Consider the following 25,163-nt stretch of genomic DNA (forward strand, 5'->3'; position numbering starts at 1 on the left):
CTCCAAGATTATGCAGGGCATTTTTTCCTTCTTTTAGGTGGAGCTTGTTAATTTCGGCAGCTGTGATGTTGGCACAATTGTAGCCTCAAGTCCTGTTTTCACAACTTGTGAGCAAAATTAAAACTTCCCTTCTTAATTAACATTCAAACTGAGCCAGAATTAAATTCTTATTGCAAAGCAGAGGCCTGGGGAGGCCTCAGAAGGAACACCTGCTCCAAAGGTATGATGGACCAGCTCTGATAAACATACCCATCTGAGGATACCGTAGGTGGCCCTACTGATGAGTTGCTGACCTTGGTGGTGGATGCTGTGGCCATCTCAAGCTCTTCCTCCAAGGGCAGTCAGCTCTGGAAACTTAAGTTCAAATTTTCCATTTCTTACACCTTTGGTCAGAATTTAATTCAGCCCACAGATGACTTGTTCTTTTCCATGGTAATACGACAATGATATATTAGTTACAATAGTAAGAAAAGCAAACTCTGGTCCAGAAAGATCAAATATGGTATGTCTTACACCCCAATTCCTCACTTTTGGTGGCAGCCCTATACAAGGCTCTATTGAGAAAGATGTGGAAACCATATGTAGATCTAAGTGCCTGCGTGTGTGCGTGTGTGTGCGCGCACACGTGCACACAAGCATGCGCATGTGTGTACGTGCGGATGTCAGGCTCCCCTGCCTATCTACACCCTGATAAGACATTTAACGGATTTGAATTTAATCTTTCATTTTCCCCTATTGGGAGGGGAAAAAATTAAACCCTGAACATGAAAGAAAAATATCACAGGATCATTAATCTCAATCATAATTCTCAAGGCAGGGATACTCACCTGGATACTGCCTAAAAAAGCCCTTTGCACTTCCAAAGTATTGCCATATGAGGGACGGGTCACGATCAAAGTTATCGACGAAAACTTTATTTAGGGATTCGGACCAATAAACCCCATTGACGATTGCTGGGTCTGAAAAGAAAGGGAAGAGGAATGTTACAACCCAAAGAGAGATAGAATCCCCACTGGCATCCGTCAGAGCTGGCAATAGCAGCATGAGGTTCATCTTGCAGGAAGTTGTGAAGAAAGCTAGAGCTCCCCAAATGTTCAGCTCCTGGGAATTTCATACATTAGGTCTTCCTCATCCTGCCCAAGCCTCCACAGCCACCCAGGTGCCTTTATTGGGGATTCCTTACTTGAAAGACATATCCTTTTATTTGCAACTTTCAAACTTACACAGCACAGAGTTCTCGAGAAAGCAAAGAGAGACCTTCTTAGCATTATTTTCCACCTTTTCCTCAGAACTCAGCATTTAAAACAGAAAAAATGTGTTTTCTCTCACTGCACCTTAGCCAACACTGTCCTATTCTAATTCTCTCCACCTCTGACTTCAAAATTTGCTACTTAAAAAAAAAATAAGTAAATTGGAATTACATAACTACATCTCTCTACTTCTTTCATTCAGCAGATGACGAGCTTCAGGAGGGCAGAAATCAATTCACTTGGTCTTCTGCTCTACCCCTTTGACCAGTACATGGCAGAAATTCCAAACATTTATGGATGCATGAAGAGATGGATGGACGAGTGAATGATTAAAAACAAAGATTGTTTGCAGATTCCAGACAACTGTCTACTCTTCTACTCCTGTGATCCTATGAAATCTCTTTTCCTCACTCTTGGTAGCTGAAAGATAACCCCTTGCCTTTTGCCCATTGATAAGAATGAAGGGCAAAGACAAAGAAGGAAAATAAGCAAGTATTGTTTGCATACTGGCTGAAGCAAGATAGATCACTAAGGATGACCATCCACTGGAAAAAAAAAAAAACTACTGGAAATCCTGTTCCAAAATGATACCACATAGAGCAATATTCTGTTAAGAAGGGAGATCACTATCCAGTCCCAGCATGATGAGGGTAAGAATGATAATAGGGTGAGTATGTTAATGGCGAGGAAAAGGAGGGTGGGAGCAGTAGTGCAGATGTGCTTAGCTCATCTCCCGTTACCCCCTACCACAGCCCTCCAAGACTCGTTCCACTGCTATCCTCCATGCTCCACAAGTGGAAACAAGTACCAGGAGGTTAGGTTCTTTCCTAAAAGCACCCGACTCATCAACAAAAAAGCTTCTGACCTGTGATTTGTATAAAAAGGATAATAATACATGTCTTTTTTTTTTAATACATGTCTTAAATGGCTGTTTGGAAGGGTAAAAAAAATCTACTGAAGAGGACAAATGGCAAAAAGCATTCACAAAGTCATCAGTATAGCAGTTCCATTCACCTGGGTTTCAGCATCCTCACCAGAATCTCCTGTGGGACCTCATGTGACAGCAATCCCACCATGGCATCTTTATTCTACGGATCCCTCCATTCTACACAGTGGGGATGAAGACAGATTTGGTCACTCCAGTCCTCAAGTTGCATGGTACACCAATGAGCAAACTAATGCTAGAAATGTTCATGTAATTAGGTATAGTGACAAGGAAACTCACTCTTGGCACCAGTGTACCCCATCCCTCCTCCACAGTGGCCCATTGCCAGCCTGCTGCCTCAAGATACTCATCAGAAGAGGTGTGCGATAGAGCCCACAAAATGGTGCCTGACCCAATGGATAGACATGGCTTCTTGTATTGTCTTACCTCTAGCCTGTCTAGGCTTTCAGATCACTTACTCAGATTCCATAAACAAGTGGGATTCTGACTCTTATCTCAAGGGTAAGTGCTCAAAACTCTTATAAACTATAATAAACCACATCATAGGCTGGGAGGCTGAAAATGACCAATTTAACCTTTTACCACAAAGTAATTTTGAGAAAGACTTTATCCTCACAATCCTGGAGAATGGAACCCTTTATTGTTCCTGTGCAAGCCTGACAATAATTATTGTGACTCATTCCTTGCTACAAAAGCCACTTAAATTAATCCACAAAGAGGTAAATACAATAATGACACTGAAAACTCCATGGTTCTTGCCTCCTCCATCAATGGCCTCAATTATGTTGCCATCATATAAAAACTTTCCACAATTAGAAGCAAAAATTCCATTTCACTCACTCACTGTCTCAACATGTTAAGGAGCCAAATAGTTTGCAGTTAGAGAATTTGTTTCTTGACTGTGGTTTCTTTGGGGGTAGTCAGAAGCTACCCATGCCATCAGGTGGTTCTAGAAACCTAAGATCGCCCCTTGGGTAACTGTGGGCACCTTCAGAAGTACAAAAGGAACTGTGATGGTCAGAGGATGATTTTATCAATAGTTTGGACATTAAATCTCACTCTGAAACTATGCCTCTTTGAGAAAAGAGGACTTTGATCTTCCCAGGGTATGGTTAACAAGGGAAGTAGAATCACTAAAAAATACTGTCTAGTTAAAATGGGAGTTGTGTTACACAGACCTGTTTGATCAAATATTTGAGAAAACACGTCCTCTGGCTTGTAAAGTCATCAGAGTGTGTTGATTTCACAATATTGCTTAGCAAGCAATTTTAATAGAAGGAAATATCTTGAATTGCTATCCATTATTAGTCATCTAAGGGATAAAAAAAAAAAAAGAGGAGTACATGGGTGGCTCATTCAATTGAGTGGCCAACTCTTGATTTCGGTTCAAATTGTGATCTCAGGGTCCTGAGATGGAGCCCCTTGTGAGGTTCGGTGCTCAGCGGGGTTTCTGCTGGAGATTCTCTTTCCCTCTTCCTCTACCCCTCCCCCTGCTCTCTTTCTCTCCTAAATAAATACATCTTTTTAAAAAGAGAGAGATGAAGAAAAGAAACAGGAAAATGATAACATTATAAAATGAGGACTTCATCTAGATATTCTAGATATATGGGTTTTAAAAAAGGTTAAAAATAGTTTTCCCAACATTGACAGAGAGCAGAAATGAAATAACCCAAAGGATCCCATTACCCCCACGTAGCCAAATCTCCAGCTCCTTCCACTGCTATTGAGGAGAGAGTGAACATTACATTGTGGATCAGTATCCCAGCTACATGCTCCCTCTATGGCTGCTGAACAGATGTGCTTTCTTAAGGTCACTTGCAAAAACAACAGCATCCTCCTAAGTAGCAAGTTTCCCTTTTTCCTTGATTGTGTTTTGTTTCAAACTTTGCTTAAAAGTCCCCCTCCCCTGCTGCTGCCCCATTTAGGGTTTTTCAGGAGTCTTCGACTAATCTGAGCTTTGGTTCCACTTCCACCCCTCATCTTTTAGTGGGACTAATGTACTCTATTAGCTTCCTGTGGCTGCTCTAACAACTTACCACAAACTGGGTGACTTAAAACAACAGAAAATTATTCAGGAGGCCAGAGTCCCAAATCGAGGTGTTGGCAGGATGGCTTTCTTCTGGGGGCTCTGAGGGAGACTCTGTTCCACGTCTCTTTCCTGGTCTCTGGTGGTCAGCAGCAACCATTAGTGTTTCTTGCCTTGGAGACACAATTGCTCCAATTCCTGCCTCCATCTACACCCGGCCTTTCCTCTGTGTACTTCTGTGTCTTAGCTCCCTTTCTTTAAGGAAACCAGTCACTGGATTTAGGGTCTACTCTAAATTCAAGATGATCTCATCTCAAAATCTTTAACTTAATTATATCTGCAAGACCCCATTTCCCAAATAAAGTCATATTTACAGGATCTACCGAAGTTAGGAGTTGGGCATATCTTCCAGGGCCACCATTTGGCCAACTACATGTACTCATACTCCCTTAGTTATGCTATATAATATACCCATATTTTGTGGTTTGTACGTACCCTTTTTAAAATCTGAATTAGTTAATGAGTATAGGCCTTTTATTTGGTGAAAGCTGTTTATTTTTCTTCTTGGGTTATTTTTTTAATTTTTAAATTTTTTTGTATATTTATTAGATTTTGATTTGCCAACATGTAGTATTACACCCAGTGCTCATCCCGTTGAAGGCTGTTTAAAGGTCTTTTAATGGAAACGATTCAGATTCTCATGTCTGAATGATGATTTTATTGAGCTTAGCATTCTTCCCAATCTCTGTCAACAGGTCCTACCTATAATGCTCTAACTCAGATTAAAATAGTTTCCCCTAATGCCCAGTGTATGTGTCAATGCCCAGTATTCTTTGCTCAATAAAATGAACTCCATGTGACACGGTCATTTTCTCCACTATCCCTGTACATTCAGCATCAACTTATTATTCATAGTGGTCAGTATGAGGTTCAGGAATAGCAGTTCTGCTTCCTGCTTCCTCTACCTTCTGAGAGATTAAATTACTTCTGATGCCAGTCAGAAATTTATCAGATGTTCAGCTTTTAGTAGAACAGACTACTAGCAGATGTTTAGAGAGTATGACTCCCACACCACCTTTGTGATCTACTTGCAATTTGTATCTGAAAAGCGGCTCATGCATCCCTGCTCTGTCTTTGTAATGTATCCTATTACCCATCAAAAATCACATTTATAGTTCCCTTCTCTTATTTCCACCCAAATAACTGCTCTCACCTGTGCCTTCCCACCCCACAATGAGTTTACACTTTGCTACATGAGGGTTGTCTGAAGTTACAGATGGCTGATGCTTTCTCTGCACACTCCCCCACACACTCACACACCATTCCATTTCAGTTCTGTATCTTTGAATGAGTAGCCCCTTTTGTCACCCTGAGGTCCATCTCCTGAGTTAATGGGTTCAAGCAAATTAATGGATGTAAAGCACTTAGCACAACAACTGGCACATCCAAAATGGTCCATAAGCATGGATCATTATTCATGCCATGCATGAGCCAATAAATAAGTAAGAGCCCAAGAGGAGCTCCCCATTTCTTCCATCCCTGTTCTCTGCAGCAAGAATCCTGGCTACTTTAAGAGTGCAGCACACATCTCAGACTGAGATGCAGGCTTTGGAGTCTTAGATATGAGACCTCACTTGGCACTTGTGAACTAGTGGCCTTGGGCTTGTGACTTACCTTCCCTGAGCCCCACTGTCTTTATGAGTAGAAGGAGAATCAGAGCAACTCTTGCTCAAAGGTTTCTGAGACAATGCATAGAAGATGCTTAGCAGTGGGAGGGCTCCATTACCACCAGCAGGTACATCACTAGTCACAGCTCTGGCGGTGAGTCTCCAACTCCCCACTTGGGGCAGTTCACCTGTCCTAGACCTATCCAGGTGAGACTTTATCAATATCTCTTCCTCCCTTCCTCCAATTATCAGGGCAAAGATGCTCTTGATGACTCTGACACCCATTTGTTCATTCAAGGAACATTCCCTGAGCACCTACTACATCAAGCATTCAGCAAAGAATCAGACAGACTATGAAGCTGACATTTCAGTCTGATGAGGGTGAGAATGGGCAAACACAAGGACTCCAGACAGAAATGGGTGTGATGAAGAAAATAAAAAAGGACAGGAGGCTTAAAAGTCACCACATGTGGAAAGGGGAAAGGGGTGTTAGTCTAACTGGGTGGTCCAAGATGGCCTCTCTGAGGACAGATCCAAAAGTTGAGAAGGTGTTAGTTCAAAACCATGCTGACTGGCAAAAGCTTCTAGGCAGCATGAGCGGCAAGTGCAAAGGCCCTGAGGCAGGAAGAAACCTGGGTCCTAGGGAATAGCAAGGCAGTGAGTATTGCTGGGGCCCTGTAGCCAAGGGAATGATTTCTAGATAGGGGTGGTGAGATGGGCAGGCCATGGTGAAGAGACCTAGTAGATGCACAGTTTCCTGCCAAGCATACATTTCCTAGCAGACATAATCTGTGCTCCACCAGTACCAAGGCCCACCACGCTTCTATTCATGGTTTGAAAATCAAATTTCTTATCTTCTGAAATCTATAGTCAGTATAGCCTACTTCCTTTGAGCAACCAAAATCCTTATGGATGACTTAGCACTTGAGTTTCTCTCTAGACCTCAAAATCACCGGATATGCATGGCATCTTTTTTCTCAATATCATTTATTCTCCAGTGAATGAGCAGCACAATATTAATTTAAACTTGACATTTTCTACCAAAAAATACAGGTCCATTTCTAGCAAATCTGAGTATCCATGAATAATTACAGGCTAACACAGGATTACAAACTACTGTTAACCCAAAAACCATTGTTTGAAGGGTCTGAATTCATGTTCAGCTGGGTTTCTAAAGTGCGGCCCTTATCAAGAAGGTTATTTCCAGCCTATAACAAGCTGGAGAAAGGATCTCAAGCTTTCCTAAAGGTCTTTGAAGGTGTGTCTCCTGGATGTGAACTTACAACAGGCACAGGGAGGGCTGGGTGTACTGAACCCATGCAGGAGCTTTGCTCAGCACTGCTTTTGGACTACACACAAGAGGAGAATGTCTAGATACTCTTCATGTCTCCCATTTCAGCAAGTAAATGACATCTCTCTCATTCATTCTAAATAGATCATAGATTAAATAATGAATAGTTTTGATGCTAATTATCAAGCACTTATATGTATTGGAAAATAGCCATTAATGTGTGTTGAATTATAAAATAGATTTATTTGCCAAGTGTATCCCCCTCCTCTAAACTTACTGATGTGCTAGATATTAAACACAGGTTGCTTTTCACAAAGCTAGAGGCTATTTCAGGCAATCCTGAAACCAAAGGGATACGGAGGATTCATGGTTCAATGCCAAATCACTCTGCATGGATCTGGAAAGCAAGTGAATGGGAAACACACCTACCACTTTGGCAAATTCCAGAAGGTGCTCTAGACTCTCTCAGACTGTTATCTCAGTGTGCTAGACATCAGGATTAATTCCCCAGTGCTATTTCACGTCAATGACTCCACATATTTTATTTTGTTTTGCCTTAAATCTATCAACTTTAAATAGCCCTCCTCTTTTATTGTATTTTAAATTTTGTGGTGAAACTTACATTCCTTCCTCCTTGTCACTCCTTATCCTTCTGGAATAAACCATTCCTAAGTCTTTGTTGGAGATACTAAGAAGAGGAAAATTATATGATAGACATCAAAGTATAACGATGATGATGACAGCAGCAGGGGGTGTCATTTCTGAAACATTTGCAATGTGCTGCGTGCCATGCAGGACAACTGCAAACTACTCTTCCTACCCCATTTGCCACATGTGGAAACTGACCCTTGGAGCACCAAAGTCCTTTCCCCCAGTACATTACCTAGCCCAAGGGAGAGATTAGTTAAGTTCCTTGTCTAAACTATTAAATGAAAAACTTGAGCAGAGGCCTTGAACTTTATTTATTGCCTACCAGACGGTAACTAGAGGATGGGAGAAAGGGGAGGCAAGGGACCTGTGGTCTAGACACCAGGTAATGTATGGCTCATAGCAGGCTGCCTGTCCCCAGCTGTCAGCAAAGAATTAAGTAGGTGGTCCCTGGAGAAAGTGGCTAGGGTCAAGTTGTCTTTAGGTCCAAACGTAGCATCTTTGCACATCATGCTCAGGACCTGTGCATGGGATGAAGAGGACAGGGTGAATGAAGATAAGGTGGTGCTAGGGATCAATTTGGGGCCCTCTGTGAGAGTCTCCTAAAGCATCCACCTTGGGTTCTCTGCTTCAGAGCCACCAGTAAGGGTCTTTTGTTGCCATCAGCATTTGGATTTGGGGTCTACTTGCAGAGGGAACATTTACAAGATATAAAATCGTGGATAAGACACTGTAAAGATAAGCACAACTCAAGGGACTTCTGATTATAAAACAGCATTTTTTTTTTTATGAATTGTAGGTAAGCTGGTGTTCACTAATTTAAAACATCTCCTTTGATAGATATGTAAGAGATTATTTTCCCACTAACTGAATCTTCCTTCAGACCTGTAGCAAAAAGCTGAAAAAACCAGAGCCTCATTCCATCCTGAGGATTTTCTCTGGTTGGAAAAGGAGCAAACTTCATCTTTGATAGGTTCAGAATGGGGTCATCACACAGTCACTCTCTTTCCACCAGGAAGTCCTAGAATAACACTAGCCTTGCAAAGACCCTCATAGAAGTTCGCTGGAACTCAGCATCCTGCTCAAAAATCTCTGCTACGTAACATGGCCTACTCCAGAAGCATCAGTAGTTCCTGCTAACCCATCACGCAGAGACTGTACCCCACTGCCTGGTGCTCTAAGATGCTCTGTTCTAGCCCAAGATCCCTTTTCAAATCCACTTCCTGTCCAGCCTGCAGCATCCACCCACATCTGTACCCTAGCCAAGCTCACTGAGGCTTCTCCTTTGTTGTCTTAATTATTCCATTTATGGTAGCTAGTTCTATCACTGGACAAGCTGGTTAAAGGGTATAAATCATGTACTACTTAGAGTACGCATTCATTCATTCATTCAGAAAATATTTGCTGACTGCCAGGCACCATGCTAGGATTTGGGGATAAAAGCAATGGGCAAACCAGACACAGCCTTTAACCCCACAAAGCATACAGACCAATGGGAGAAGCAGAGAACACAATAATTATCTCATTATGTATGAAATTATAGCCATGATTAGTAGGAGAAGGGGCCAGACATGTTAGGAAACAGACTCTTCGGGAAGGCCCTGCTAGCACAGATTTGATGGAGCTGGAATCTTCAGGGTGAATAGACATTCAGAGGGGGAGGGGCAAGGTGGTGCTGGCATTGCCAACTGCCAAGTTTAAATACCCACAGTGGGTGGTAGGAGTTAGGGCTAGAGGACCTAGCAGGGCCTTGAAGACCCTGTTCTGCAGCCTGCTGTCAATCTCAAGAACAGTGGAGGTCCCTGGAGGGTTGGAGGAGAGGGCAGTATGACCCTGGTCATTGGAAAAGCAACCAAGCAGGGGCAGGTGGGTGAGGGTGGAGGGAGTGCGTAGAGGCTCCTGCTGTCATTCAAGGGGGACATAGTGGTGCTTGCACTAGGACAGGTGCTTGTACTAGCAAGCCAGTGGTATGTAAAGAGGACAAGCTCAGCACACACAGCAGGGCTCAGGCTTCGTGCTCTGATGAGGGCAGAAGCCCTCTTCTTCAATGTCCCAGTATTCCTGCAGGGAGCTCCCAACTACAGGGAGTCTGGACAACAGTCCCCTGAGCACTGCCTGAGAGGGAGCCAGCCCAAGGGGAGCTGCATGCTTCCTCAGATCACACACTCATGGGAAAATCTATTGATGGCAGCAGGGGAAAGTGTGTCCCCAAATAGCCGGATTGTCAGATTCACGAACACCAATTTTTCTGTTGTAAAAATCTTCAGAAAGTACACCCCTGCCAGCCATTCTTGCAGTACGCCTCTCACTGATAGAAGCTCTTCATAAGCAGCATGAAAGAACAGGAACCGCAAGAACAAGAAATCTGTGACCACCCACACTTGGGTATTGCAAACCTTCAGCGAGGCTTTCTTTCTGGGTGCTGCTCTATGTCCCCAAGAGGCAGCTACCCTCCACCCTCATCCTCCAGAGCATTCACAGCTCCAGGGAAGGCCCATACTGTTTCCAAAAGATGAGGCAACAAGTCTAGTGAAGGAGAGGCCACACAGCCAGTGAGGGACTATGCTGTCCCTTCAACTAATGTGAGGGGACAACTCTTCCTTAGGGGAGGACGGGGGCAGGGAATGTGGGCCCCAGCCTCAAACACACTCCTCTTCAGAGTAAAGCCAATATAATCAGATAGTTTTAAGTGTAGTCAATAAGCACTTAAAACTATCTAGGGTATTTGAAGCCTTGTCCTATGTTCCAGGCAGGGGGCAGGGTGATATAAAGAAACAATTCTGGAAAGAATGGATACTGTGACAAGCCACACATGATAAAAGACAACACCTAGTTAGAGAATATAGAGCTGTCATCATTCAGTAAGGACCTATCCCTGATATTCACTCAGCAAGTCTCCTCTCATTTCAGCCTTTCGGAAGACAGAAAGAAATTTAAACATTCCTTCCCTCCATCTTCTGGACAGGCCTGGCTCCCAGTAAAAGATGATTTTGTGAGCCTGCCATCTGCACTGATGCTATCAGCTTTTTATTGATATTTAATATAAACAGAACCCCGAGGCTAGCAGGTACCCTGACAGGGTCTGAAATATAATTGCCAGGGAACCACACAAATGCGTGTAGCAATTAAGGAGCTGTCAGGGATATTGCTGGTGCAGACACAGAGCTGCGGGCTGGAAAAAGGAGGGATGCATGCAAGCAGAGAAGCAGAGGGAGCAGAGGGCTGTGGGAAGGAAATGGAGTGGACGACTCGCACATCCCTGTTGCAGCAGGGCCAGAAATCCCGCACAGGGAGATAAGGGGCTCATGGACATTCAAAAAGGGAAATGCAGCCCAGTTTCATTTGGTGTTTGTTTCCAATATGCAAAGACCAAGAGCAGGCTCTCCTGTCTCTGCTAGGAGCTTTATACTCAGGAGAAAACATGTGGCCTTGAGTCTGGCTTGGGCGGGGGGCACCAGGGCAGGGGGTACCAGGGCAGGGGCATGGGAAGGAAGTTGTATTCTGCGCTGCTTTTAAGAGCTATCCCCCCCGCCAAAAAAGAGCTATCACAGTGGTAGCAGCCTGAATAACTGGTGGTATGTGAGAAAGATGGGGTGCACAGAGATGAAAGGTGAGTTCTGAGTGAAGAAGGAAAGACGGGTCAGCTAGAGAGCCACGCCAACAGAAAGGGGATCTGAGGTGAGCTTTGAGGAGGACCAAGGAATGCCTCTGGGCCAGTTCCCATTACAAGATTTACCCACACCTATTCTATCACTGATTTCATAAGCAGCACAGTGGTGGTGGGGCTGGGGATGCGGATGGGGATGAGGATGGTCATGGGGATGGAGGTGCAGACAGGTGCAGAGATGTAGCCCTGTGCCAGGATCTCTAGTCATCCTTTGAGATGCCTCCCCCGAGAGCCTTTGTTTTTGTAACTGGAAGACCTGGGATGAGGAAGAGCATGGTATCTAATGAATGGCCTGGGTTTGGGGATCAGAAAGACTAGGTTTAGTAATAGAATTGTTTGTGTCATAGTTTGCTTTTAAATTCCGAGGAGAGAAGCACACCTTTTCTAATGGAATGCTGCTTCCAGAGATCTGGGCTGCAAACAGCCAATGGGGTAGTAGAATGAAGGAATCTTAATCTCCTCTTCCTTGAGGAGGAAGGAAATCCCCTCCTCATCCCCTGCACCCCCTCCCAACAGAAATGCGCGCGCGCGCGCGCGCGCGCGCGCACACACACACACACACACACACACACACCATAGCCCATCCTAGGCAAGTGCTTTCAGGTAGAACACAAAGAAACTTGTTAAGACTTCAGTAGTTACATACTTCATGATGTTAGAAAACTTTTAACCAACAGATGCAACAATGGATCCTCATATCATTGCTCAGAATGAGGGTATTTTTATCTAGGGAGAAATAAAGAGTCAATTTAAAGGAAAGCACTAAGGAATCAGACCGCTGTTAGGCAGAAATAGGTGAAATCATAACTGAGGCCTGTAAACTACCAGGGCTGGAAAATGCTGCCCCAGTGGCTCTGCAAAGCAATGTCCACCATCTCCCTCCACAGCTTCCCATGCAGGAAACTCACCTCAAAGTCTCAACAGTGTGTCAGATGACAGGGCACATATGCCCCCATTCCTTGTAGAAAGAAAATTGTGTTTTTTCTTCAACAAAATATAAATGCATCCTCTGTGTATCCCTGCTCTGAAACTGGCAAATTCCTGAAGGTATTCAGACCAAAAAATATAAAAAAGTAGATGTGGTCACATCACAAAGGGCATTTCTAGTTCTGTACCCTGAGAGCATGTAAGCAGGAATCAGAAGTCACCTGAGAAAGTACAGAAAGAAGCCCAAGAAGCAGATCATGTTCTCTGCTAGTAAACTGCAGGGAAGATCTGCCTCCTCACAGAGCTCCTAGGAGGAAGCCAATTTCATGCCAAGGTGGTTTTGATAGATACGGCCCCAGGGGGGGCTGGGTTCACATGGCTACAACATTATAGGAATTTGCTTTTGATGCCCAATTTCATGTGAAGATCTGCAGGTCGTAAAGTCCCCTGGACTCCACTACTGGAAGTTCAAACTACCCCCAAAGAGCATGATACACATTGCGAATAATGCCAGGTGCCAATAATGTTGACCAAACACTATAAACACTAAGCTTCCAGCTGTCTTTCCACCAGGTCACATTTATCCTGCAAATACTTTCATCCACTATTTTTTGGCTTGCTGAACAGTAGTGTTTGGGCTCAATTGTTGAGACCAAATGATTGAGTTTATGGATCTTCAGTAGCCAGTGCTCAATGACTCAACAGTGGTGCTCTCTCATCATGAAAAATCACAAGGTATAGGTTTAATTCTATTATGTGATTTATAGCTAGGATGACCATATAGTTTATCATCCGAATCAGATGACTTTTGAGAAGTCAAAATATCTCTATATATAGAGATAACCAGTATAAAGTAGGTCTATCCTTGGCAAGCCAAAATGGACAAGCACCCCATTCAGAACTCACCACATTCCACAGGAAATGGAGCTGAATGACTGTGCGTGTATGTGTGTGTGTGCACGCTTTTATCTCTGATGTGATCACAATGTACTGTTGATTATCCAAAAAGCATTAGAAGAAATAATTTCTAAAATAATACATCAAACACCTACTTTTAGCATTTGGCTAATCATTGCATATAGGATCATGGCCTTTGGAACACTGGGGCAGTTTGCTAGCTGTGGGCATTCAGCACACTCTAGATACTAGCCAAAGTGTTTCACTGACTGGAGCATAAATGAAGAATATCAATTAATCTACTACATTGCTTAACTGGAGATTACTTATGAGTGTTCTACTCCAATTAAATCAATACACCCTCTATTTCTTCAAGTTGGGAATCTTTTTAATTTAAAGTACCAAACATCTTACTCAAAATACCTTAAAAGATATTGGTCTATATAAATAATAACATGAGAGGTAGGAATGGTTACGGGGTTAGCTCGATCCCAAGATTGCCAATGGTTTCACCAAGGACCTGGTTACTATTTTTCTATCTACATCCAGCTGAGTTGGCTGTATACTCAGACCCTTTCTTTCACACACCTGGCCTTTCCTCCTACAGCCTTTGTTCCAGCCTCTCCAGCTGTTCCTCTTACAGGGTCACAAAACTTCTATAACACTTAGAGCCATGAATCTTTTCCCCACTCTATTCAGGGGTAGTATGTGAGATCTCCAGATGTCCCTTTACTTCTATTGACTTTGATCATTGCAAACACATCCCTGAAATAGTTATCAGAGGATGGGGATGGGGCATCCTGATCCACTTGTCTAAACTTGCTAAGCCCTGGTTCTGATTTCAAAAATCCATAAAGCACAGGTCCCTAAAAGACATTCAGGGTGCCACTGGCAAGAAGAGGAAGGTAAGGGTGCCAACCCATAAACATCTCCTCCAAGTTTCCAATATGGTCGCAAACACCCAAAAACTCATCTCAGAGGCCACAAAACCCATGTGACTCAGTAATTCTCCGAGCACTAATTCACTTAAAGAATTTAAATTTGGCAGGACCAATCCCCAAGTGAAGCATTTCCATACCACACTGGTGTACAAGAAGTTTGTTAGGCATTATATAATTGCATGACAGACAGAAGGAACTTTATCAAGGGAAGTTTTAATGCAAAAAACATACATCTCTTAGGATGCAAAGGAAAAAAATCAAAGAATGGAGAAAGAAGCATTTCATGGGAAACAATGCTACAAGTCCAGCAGTAACAATGAAAAAGAGGAAAACATTGCTACTTAGATAAAACCAACAAGACCAGATATATTTAATAGGAACCATACCAAAGGAGAAAGAAGTCAGGTGCTACCAAAATGATGTATGATAAGGACAAGCCTTCAGAAATGGAGGTTAATCTCCAAAACCTTCAAGGACTGAACCACTTACAGTTTTTTAGCTAGAATTGTTTTTGTAAAAGCATGCTTTTAAGTCAAGGTCTGAAAAATCTTTTCTTAAGAATTTGAGTAGTCCGAACTTCATTATTTTCATACTTATACAAATACTTGTTGGAAAGATCTTCTAGTAAGAAAGATGCTGAAATAAAGATGTAACCAGTTTGATTAAATAGTTTGGAACATAGTTTAGACTGCCAGAAGTACAGAGTAAATGGAAACTCCAGTAACATTTGGAGTCCTAACACATTTGATGACTAATTTTATTACAGCAGCTTACTAGAAATAAGACAACCATCTCTGCAGCTAGCATTCAATTCCACTTTCTTATTTAATCCACCATGATTTCACCCTTTGGCCTGATTGATTATCTTTAAATAGCTTGGTTCTATCTGGTTTGCTAGTTAAAGAACATGTAAGTGTGAAGGTGCTGTTATTCCAACACCATTTCTGTGATTAGCATATAACTGTTTGTAAGAACAGAAAGCTATGGTACTCATGGAATGTCCCAAAGCAAAGATATCTATGATGCCAGATCAAAGTTTACCAGGTCAAAATAAAGAAGGTCAGTGTGGTCGCTGTGTTGCCGGGAGATGGGTTGAATCAGCAACAGCAAGAACAACAAAAGATGCAAAGAAAAGATGACAACGCTTGTTCCAAAACAATAGCCCATCGCAAAATGTAGAAATATTTCAGAGAAAAGATGTTACTTAAAACAGATATTTAATTTAATTTTAAATTGTTCAATATGTGTTCTCTAAGACAGATTATGTATTTACCATATAGAAAGAGAGATCTTATCTCTTACAATTGAATTAGGGATAAGACATAGTTAATTATTATATGGGATCAGTACAAATTCATACCAGAGGGCCAATCCAATCCTCTTGAACAACACAAAGTCTGTTTAAGGAGAAAAGGGAGGAAGGGCAAGAGAAAATGGGCCCTTTCGTCTTGAAAGTAGCTGACCAAAGAACACTGAGGGGTAAAAAAAAATTAATAACTTTCTGGGTCCTTAACTTTCTCCAGACATTGTCTTTAAAGCAAGGGGGGAAAAAGGCTCAAATGTTTAAAATCTCTCCAAAACTATTAGCAAAAACAATATGGAAATATATAACAGATGCACAAAGGCATCTTGGGATGAATATATTATGGACTCACAAATACAAATTCTAAAATCTATTTAATTGTGCCAAAAAGAAAGACCTTTTGATAAACAAAATGCAGACAGTGTTTCAAAAAAAAAGAAGAAGAAGAAGAAGAAGAAGAAAAGAAAGTCAGAAAAAAAGAAAAAAAACAAAAAACAAACCTTGAGGTCTTGAGCCAAGACTGTTCATCAGTTGGATATTTTAGACTCTAACTAGACCACCAAAACAGACCACGTTGTCATGTAGGCCACCTCTGAGAACAGCAACAGAGGCCCAGCCTCAGTCTTATGTGGGGAGAGAGTGGAATAACAAATGCATCCTGCAAGAGGTTTCCACTTAGGGCTTTTTCTCTTAGACCAAACATAGAGCTCTTTTTTGTAGGGAGAAGAGAGTGGAAATCGTCCTCTAAAAATAGTTTTATTCTTTCCCTTAAAAAAAATAATTTCTCACTTAATTAACAAAAAACCCTAAATAACCAAAAAGAAAATGAAATTCACCCCAGTTCGGGCGCCTGGGTGGCTCAGTCGCTTAAGCATCTAGATGCCTTTGGCTCAGGGCATGATCCTGGAGTCCCGGGATCGAGCCCTGAGTCAGGCTCCCTGATCAGCAGGGAGTCTGCTTCTCCCTCTCCTTTTGCCACTACTCCCTGTTCTTGCTCTCTCTCTCTCTCAAATAAACAAATAAAATCTTTAAAAAAAGAAATTCTATTTCTAGTTCTACTGAGATTCACTGTTAGCAACCCGACATGAGGCCACGTAGTCCCCTCTCCTTATGTTCTATCTGTATAACATGGGATTGTGCTGGATGCACTCCTTTCCAACCTCAACCTCCCTCTCTGTTCCAGTGATGACTTTCCTGGGTCACACATATTGCACTGCTCTGTAACAGCAGTCCAGCATTCCATTTCAAGTGGGGAGATGTAAAGGGGTGTTTTCATGAGTGACATTTTAAGCACCCAGAATATTTGGAGGGACTTGCTTTAAAATAAACAAATATATCTTCCTCACAAGTATAAAAAGAAAAGTGTGGCTGTACTGAGAAACAATACCTGTGTCTTCACTACAGAAATGTACACAGGAGCCAGTTTACTGTCTTAACTGTGCCCAAAATCATCCCCCAAACCTCTTTCTCACACTCTTAATCTTATACATGGTACCATTATTTTAAGTGTTCATTATGAAATACTTTCAGACAGTAAAACTGTTGCAAAAAATGGGAAAAAAGAACCCCATATACCCTTCACCCGCTTCCCCAAATGCTAACCTCTTACTTAGCCATAGTCCAATGACCACAACCACAACACTCACGCTGACAATAGCAGCACTCATCTACAGATCTGATTTAAACTACATCAACAGCCCCCACCACTGTCCTTCATCTGGGCCTGGGAACCATCCAGGGTCACACACGACGCTAGCTGTGCAGTCCCTATCGTCTCTAACTCAGCATGGTTCTTCAAGCCTTTCTTCGTCTTTCCTGACTTTGATGCCTTCCACCTCCCCATGCAGCTACACATCAAGGTGACTAGAGAACCTGTCTAAAAGGACTCAGAAGGGTCCTGGTTGGTCAGTCACTTTCCATGCTGCCAGTCACACCTCTGGAGGCCAGGGTTCTAAAGTCAGGCATCAAAGGCCTGGTTCCTTCTGAAGGTTCTGAGGGAGAAACTGTCCCATCCTCCTCTTCTACCTTCTGGTGGCTACTGGCAGTCAGTCCCCAGCATCCCTTGGCTTGTCTACACATAGCTCCAATCTTTACCTCTCTCTTTCCATGGCCTTCCTCTCTGTGTGCCTCTGCATGCCTTCCTCCCATCTTATATGGATGCCTGCCAATGGATTTAGGGCCTACCCTAAAATCCTATACAATCTCATCCCCAGATCCTTAACAAATTGCATCTGCCAAAACTCCCATTTCCAAATGAGGTCACAGTTTGAGGTTCCAAGTGGATATGAACTTTTGAGAGCGATATCATTCAACCTCTACAGTGTCCTTCAATTCAGTTGTTTTAAAATGTATATTTTTGGACAATTGGAGGTTGAATCCTGTTCAGCAATTTCTCGTATCATTGTAATATAAGACGGTGGGAACAGGTGAAAGGATCATTTTATTTCTCAGAATAGTATCACACAAATTCCTAACACCCACATATCTTGGGGAAGATAATGGCAAATTATATTTAGTTTTGCATTTGGCATTTCAATTATCAATACAACTCAGCAGCGGTTTCGCAGTTCACTACTGTTTCTTATTCTAGCTGAAAATGGACCAGCAATCAGTCTGTTGACAAGGAGAGAAATGTAAACACTTTTGTCTACAAAGGCAACAGGAACTTGAAGCTACCTCTGAATCGGGTGTTCTTGTGAGAGGTCATTACTTCCAGGAACTGCCAAGACTCTAGCTCTGCCTAACAGGCCAAGTGAAAAGGACAATTGGGACAATCACCATGTTCAATCGTCCAGCCACCACTTGATTAGGGAAGGAGAGAAGGCTGGCTTGGCAGAGCTTGTTCCCTGCAGAAATTCACTAGGGGAGAGACAGCAGCTTGTCCTTTCCAAATTGATTTGGTGGTAATTTCGCTCCTACTCATAGAATTTGGAAGCTCACCTGCTTTTGTCCTTCTGAGTAAAATGGACCGTGGTTCTTCTCCAACAGAGCAGCAGAGCCTGCTCCTCAGCAGGTTTGCACATCTAGTCCTGGGAGACCCAGCCACCACCTGGCTGACCCTAGGAAGGCTCTCCAGTGCATCTCATCAGTCTCACAGTTCAACATATTTCTTTCTTGGCAATTTCCGTATTCAAGCAGAAGAGACCTCTCAGGCTCAGGATCTGTAAGCTGCTTCCCCAGCCTTGAGTTTCCCAGTTTCAAAAAGATACAGCTTCGAAAAGAAGCATGCACACAGCATTTAACCCACATAAGCACCGTCAGATGTGTGTCCATATGGATGTCAATTTGAGATGAGATGCCCTTGGTCAGGGGAGGTAAAGAGATAGGAGTCTTCCCATGGAAACTGGGTGCACACGACACACGTGCCCATGTAGAAGAGGAGGCACTAGTACACACTTATAGCACACATGCATACACTCAAAATACAACAGAGTATAAACAATTTTGGTGGTCTTGGAAAGTGTACCAATAACTGTTCATGAGACTTTATTTGAATAAGAATTAACACAGTAAAAAGGAAAAATGAGTTCAAGGTAAAAAATGTATCACACTAAAAGTTATGACAACAGCCATGTACACACGCCTTGCATTTGCCTAAGCACTTTTCATGCCTCGGTCCATTTTATCCTCTGTCATTTACAAATGAGGCCCCTGGCACACTAGAGCCCTTAAATCATCAACCCACAGCAGCACCTTTAAAAGGTTGTGGAACATGAACACAGTCAATAAATGCTGACCTCGCAGGATGAGCCAGGAATTACTCTAAGACATCTAACATTTGATCCTCTAAACAATGGTTAGGTAGGTACTCATGTAATTCCCACTTGACAGATGGGGAAATTGAGCTTAAGCCACTGGGTAGCAGGTCCAAAGTCACACAGTTAGGAGCAGAGCACCCTAGGTAGGTCTTCTGGGCCACATTTTATTGGCAGAAACCAATGCAAGGAGTAAATACATTCCAGGGGTTTCAGTTCCAAGAGCTCAAAACAACCCTGCACACAAAGTGTGGGCCCTTGGGGTCCCACTGTATGGCTGAAGCACAGCCTTAGGAAGGGTAGGCCTGGAATCTCACAGGCACCTGGGGGTGCCTTAAGCAGAAGCAGATGAAGGACTCTGAGACTTCTGTGAATCTCTGTACAACGGCCAAGTGGAATGAGAACAAAGCAGTGCAGGATGACAGCGAATTCCTCAGAACACTGGCTAAGTGTGTTAGGATCAAGCTGGTTTTCCCTGGAGGAAACAGTGATGAATGCCCAGAAATTTGGCATCCTCTCTCCCTGCTCCCCGGAATCCACAAATCCCCTTCGCATTGTCAGAAGGGGCTTATAGCCATGACAGGGTGTCCTGATGACAGAGGACTCCTCGAGCGGAGCTGAGAGGAAGGGGAGGGAAGGGAGATTGAGGGACAGAAGGAAAAGGAAGATTGCTGTGTGTTCTGGGAATGTGCACACAGTATGTAGGTGCTCGGTTCATAAAGGGATGAGGCGAGATCAGAGTCCACATCATCTAACTCGTCTAATGTTGCTCTAACTCAAGACTCTTAGAGCACTGGAGGGCAGGCCCTGGTGAGAACAGAGGCAGCACTGGCAGGTCCTTAGTTATCTGAAAGGCCTAGGAAGGTGATGGGACCTGTCCAGAGCCAGTTCTCAGCAACTCAGAGGCCAGAGCGTAGACTGCCTCCCGGGTTCAACTCCACAAGTGGACACAGACTGGATGGGACACTCCTGAGTGTGAATGATGCTGAGCAAGGAGAGCATGGCCACAGTCATGAGCCTGGGTCACAGAAAGGAACTAGTGCCACCCACTGCACACCTCTGCACGACAGGATCAGAGCGGGGTGGGGATCTCCAGAGGGGAGGGGGGTCTCCACACTGTTTCTCTCCAAGGGGATCCCACAGAAGCTGCTGATCCAGGCCGGAAACCAAGGCAGAGGTGCCGCTCTCCCAGGGACCCGGGCACCAGGTCAGGTCTGCCACACTGCAGTCAGCAGCCAGCGCTCTCCTCATGTGCTCCATCACTGTCTGTCTAGTTGCTGCCTAAGCACGAGAAGCAGGAACCTCATGTACTCAGATCAAATCCCCACTGGATTCAGGTATGAACTCCCTGAACCCCTGCAAAACAGAGTACGTCTTCTTCCCACTGTGAGCGTGTGCATCAGGGATAACTCGGGAAAAGTGCTCAGCGCAGCTCCTGGTCTACAGCAGGCACTCAAATGTTACTGCTGCTATTAATATCTAGCTTCTGAGGTGGTGGGGCTTAAGGGACAGTCTACACTCCATGTGGGAATCACTGCCACACACAAATCTTCCCAGTGGGAGGGGCAAGCTAAGAGCAGAGCTGTCTGCTCATGGCCAGGGTTGCAGAGGAGACTTGAGGGAAGAGGAAAGATGCCAGGTAGGATGGAGTACACGGGCTATAATCCTCCCCATGACAAGTCAGTAAACGCTTGCTCCCAAGGAACTCTTGTTCAGGCTACGAGGAAGACCTGACCCTGGCCTTCCGGCAGGCAGACCCACCTGCAGGAGCCTGCCCCCCTGTGAGCTGTTACTGTCATCGCCAGGATGTGCTTTTTGCCCACACTCTTAGAATCATCCAGAAAATGAGACAGCCTGGGAGCCAGGCCGATGTGGTGTCAGACCACATGCAAGACCAACAGCCCTGGTCCACGTGCTCAGGACACAGTGGAAATCCTGAAGAAGCCTCTTTGGAAAGTCACTTCACTTGACTATGTCCTCTACATCATGTTTTGAAATTCCAGAACCAAAGCTGGCCAAAGGGTTGGGGAGCAGGTGAGAGGGGTCAAAGTATCTTTGCTAAGTACTTGCACACAACGGTACTTGCTTTCAACACATTACCTCACCAGCACCTGCCTCACTTGGATTTATGCACTTATGTGTGTGTTCACTTATTTGTTTTCTTGCCCCCTGGGAGGCTGGAAATGCCACAAGAGCAGAGAACTATGGTCATTATATTTCCCAGCATTTGCAGAGACTGTGGCTCGCTCAGTGTCGTCAAGCTCCATGAACAGACAGAGCAACTCAAAGCTAGGACTCATCTGATCCAACAGGGGGACATACAAAGAGCCACGTTTAGACCTGGGCAATGTGTTGCTTACCCAGACAGAGAAAGGAAGCCACAGTGCCAGCCAAATCTCTGTGGTTCTGGTCCCGCGCAACAACAGGAATGACATGAAATAAAAGAGCCACCAGATAACTGCAGTGCCAGTCCTGGGGCCCACTGCTGAGGAGCCCGATCTAGGCCACAGCCAAGCGATTTTTATATTCTGCAGGTCTTTTTGGGTGGGGGAGGTGGGGAGGTGGGGTGCAGAGATCCCTGCTTATCAGAACCCAGGTGGAGAGGGCAACTGTCTCAGGACAGCCTTCCAGGGAAGATAGCAGCTCCTCACAAGCCCCCTGTCCTCTTCTGTTCCAAGAGGATCCCAAGGTGTCTGGCCAAGACTCAGATTCAAGGTGGCTTAAGGCTTTGTTTATGTGGTCTATCTAGATAACAAGCCAAGTCACCAGGGCATCCTGATGGGGCTATTTCCCTGAATGTGCAGGGCATATAAAAAGTGTTTGATAAATACTTCCTAACTAGGTGACTCTATGAGGTGGTACTATTAACATCCCCCATTTTACAGAGGGCCTGGTGAGGGAAAGTACTCTCCCAAGGTCGTTCAGGATGGGAATGAGAGAGTAAGAATCGCACCACGCCCTGGTTAAGTACGGGAGCCTCCTTCCTTCCCTACCACGCGGTGCCTCTGCACTCAGAGCCAGAGCACGGGCGTCCCCGGACAAGGTAGCCCTCACCCCTCGGATAGCAAATTCAGAAACTCTTCATACATGCTGATCCACATGCTTGCATCCCTGTCTCTCCACCGCTCTTTGCCTGGCTGTCCCTTCCTCCTTCCACCTGTCTCTCTCTCTCTCTCTCTCTCTCTCTTTCTCTCTCTGACTCAAATTCCTCATCTGTAAAATGAGGAGAACAACACTTAGCTGATAGGATTGGAGGGAGATTACTGTTATTAACAAGAGTCATGCCCATTTGTTGAGCATTTGTTCACACATGCCCATCTGCTCAGGGCCAGCACTGCATCTCTCTTAACTGAGGTGTGGTGGTGACAGCAGCATTTCACCAGTGAGTGAGCTTAAGTGCTTCTCCAGAGTTAAAACAGTGCTGCACACCTGTGAACACTCAATTCATGGCAGTTGCTCTTATAATAAGAGTAAAAATAATAACAATAACAGAATAACCTTTAGTTATTCTATCAAATGAGAGAAAAGAGAATGAGAGAGGGGCACCTGGGTGGCTCAGTGGTTGAGCATCTGCCTTTGGCTCAGGTCGTGATCCCGGGGTCCTGGATCAAGTCCCGCCTCAGGCTCCCCACAGGGAGTCTGCTTCTCTCTCTGCCTATGTTTCTGCCTCTCTCTGTGTGTCTCTCATGAATAAATAAAATCTTTTAAAAGAGAGAGAGAGAGAATGAGAGAAAAAGAAATAAGAAAGATCCTTCTCAGAAATGCCTAGTGTCTTCATCTTATCCTGTACTTGGCCAGAATCTCTCCTCTCTTGTGGAAAACACACTTGTTTACTGATGGTCTGTAGGCACGGATGGTTTCTAGAGTCATTTCAGTCAGGAGGTCTTGGATGATCGCTGGTGGGGAGGGTCCAAACCATCTCTGTGATGACCCAGCTCGCTCTCCGAATATCTCAGTTCACTCACAAATGGAAAGTGACCCAGCCTACCCAAATAATTTTCCAAACACACCCACAAGATCTTTAAAAAATGTTCACTGTCTGATTTCACTCATATGTGAAATTTAAGGAACAAAACAAAGGAGCAAAGGAGAAAAAGAAGGAGAGAGACAGAAAGAGAGAGAGAGAGAGAGAAACCAAGAAACAGAACTCTTAACTATAGAGAACAAATTGATGGTCACCAGAGGGAAAGTGGGGAGGGTATGCATGAAATAGGTGATGGGGATTAAGGAGTGGACTTGTTGCGATGTTTGGAAGGGATGAATCACTATATTACACCTGAAACTAATATAACACTGTATGTGTATGTAATTTTAATCACTGGAATTAAAATTTCTACACGTTCACTGTAGAAAATGCAGAAAGAGACAGAGAACTTAAAAAGCAACCCACAATCTGATGACCCATGATGATCATTGGTAGCACTGGGAAATGCCTCTCTCATCTACCACCAGCCCAGCGCCACCACACAGAACAGTGCAGTTCATGCACCACACATGCCAACATCAGCTTGGCAATTTTTTATTGGCTCTGTACCGTCGGTTAGAGGTAGAGGTAAAGACTGGATGTCTTTAATAACCTTTTTCCTGCTCTGAGGTCATTCAAGTGGAAAGCCCACATTTTTAGATGGCTTACTTAAGTACCACCACGATTACTCGTGTATAAATAGCTCTTAGCAGTAAAATCTCTAAGAGATTCTCTTTAGGTTGAAACTTAAGATTTTCCAACAAATAACCTTTTAGTCCCTTTTATTTTGGCTGTTCCACCTGCTGGCCAATTCATCTGTTCTCTAGACAAGAATGGATTCAGAGCGGACAATGACAAATTGACCAGCAGAGGTTCTGGTCACACCAGACATTACTCAGCATCCTGACAGGTGACCTGTCCACCTCAAAACTTCTACTTTTAGCTGAGCAGTGAGGCCTGATATGAATCCTGTCTTGGGCCATTCACCGGCTCAGGACACAGCTTGCCATCATATATTCTTTCAACAAACATCAGCACAAAGTGCCATTTCTATAATTATTCATAATTTGGACCTCTCGATACTATTTCCACAATAACACTCACTATCAGAAATGTAAATCAAGGAATAACATAACAGCTCAGCATCAGCATAAAACAAAGGAGGCAACAGGGACAGAAAATAAAAACAGAAGTCCTATTTTACCCATGAGTCCTCACAAAGTCTGAAGTTGAAACATTAATATTTTTAAAATGAAAATCTTATGTTTTTATAGATTGGAATTTTAAGATTCCAAATCAAGAAAGTAACAGAAAGTGGACACTGTAACACACACAGGCACCAAATATTTGTTTATTCATTTAAATATTTCTTAGAATTGGGGCACCTGAATGGTTCAGTCGGTTAAGGAACCGACGACTCCTGGTTTTGGCTCAGATCATGATCTCAGGATGGTGGGATCAAGCCCCACATTGGGCTCTGCACTTAGTGCAGAGTCTTCTTGAGATTCTTTCCCTCAAATAATGTGAGGCATTATTTGAAAGCAGTGATTCTCATATTTTAAAATGCATCAGAATCAACTGAGGGACTTGTAGAACACAGATTGCTACTCTCCCCTCCCCATTGTTCCTGATTCAACAGTTCTGGGAAAGACCCAGGAATCTTCACTTCTATCAAGTCCCCAAGATGATTCTGAGGCTACTGTTCTGGGACCATAGTATGGGGACCACTGTTCCAGGCTATGAACATACAGCAGAGAGCAAATCAAAGCCCTTCCCCCCACAAACCTTACATTCTATTGATGCAATAACAATTATAATTTCATCAGTGGCAAACTTACCTTTACACTGAAAAATAAAGTCAGAAAAGAACTGAGAGTGAGC

General features: G+C 43.7%; 1 protein-coding gene across 10 annotated transcripts in view; it reads right to left on the bottom strand.

The window, feature by feature from the left end:
• Window positions 1-25,163, bottom strand: part of CACNA2D3 (calcium voltage-gated channel auxiliary subunit alpha2delta 3) — a 945,543-nt gene that overhangs the window by 445,936 nt on the left and 474,444 nt on the right. For all 10 annotated transcript variants that reach the window (XR_012011921.1, XM_072785849.1, XM_072785848.1 and 7 more), the window contains one exon: window positions 828-959. Coding sequence is in view for 9 of the 10 variants with exons in the window: in XM_072785849.1 (XP_072641950.1) it covers window positions 828-959 (132 nt within the window). In the remaining variant the exon portion in view is untranslated. The remainder of the gene's footprint in view (window positions 1-827; window positions 960-25,163) is intronic.

The sequence above is a fragment of the Canis lupus genome, chromosome 19 (assembly GCF_048164855.1).
Source record: "Canis lupus baileyi chromosome 19, mCanLup2.hap1, whole genome shotgun sequence".
In the NCBI taxonomy this organism is placed as follows: domain Eukaryota; kingdom Metazoa; phylum Chordata; class Mammalia; order Carnivora; family Canidae; genus Canis; species Canis lupus.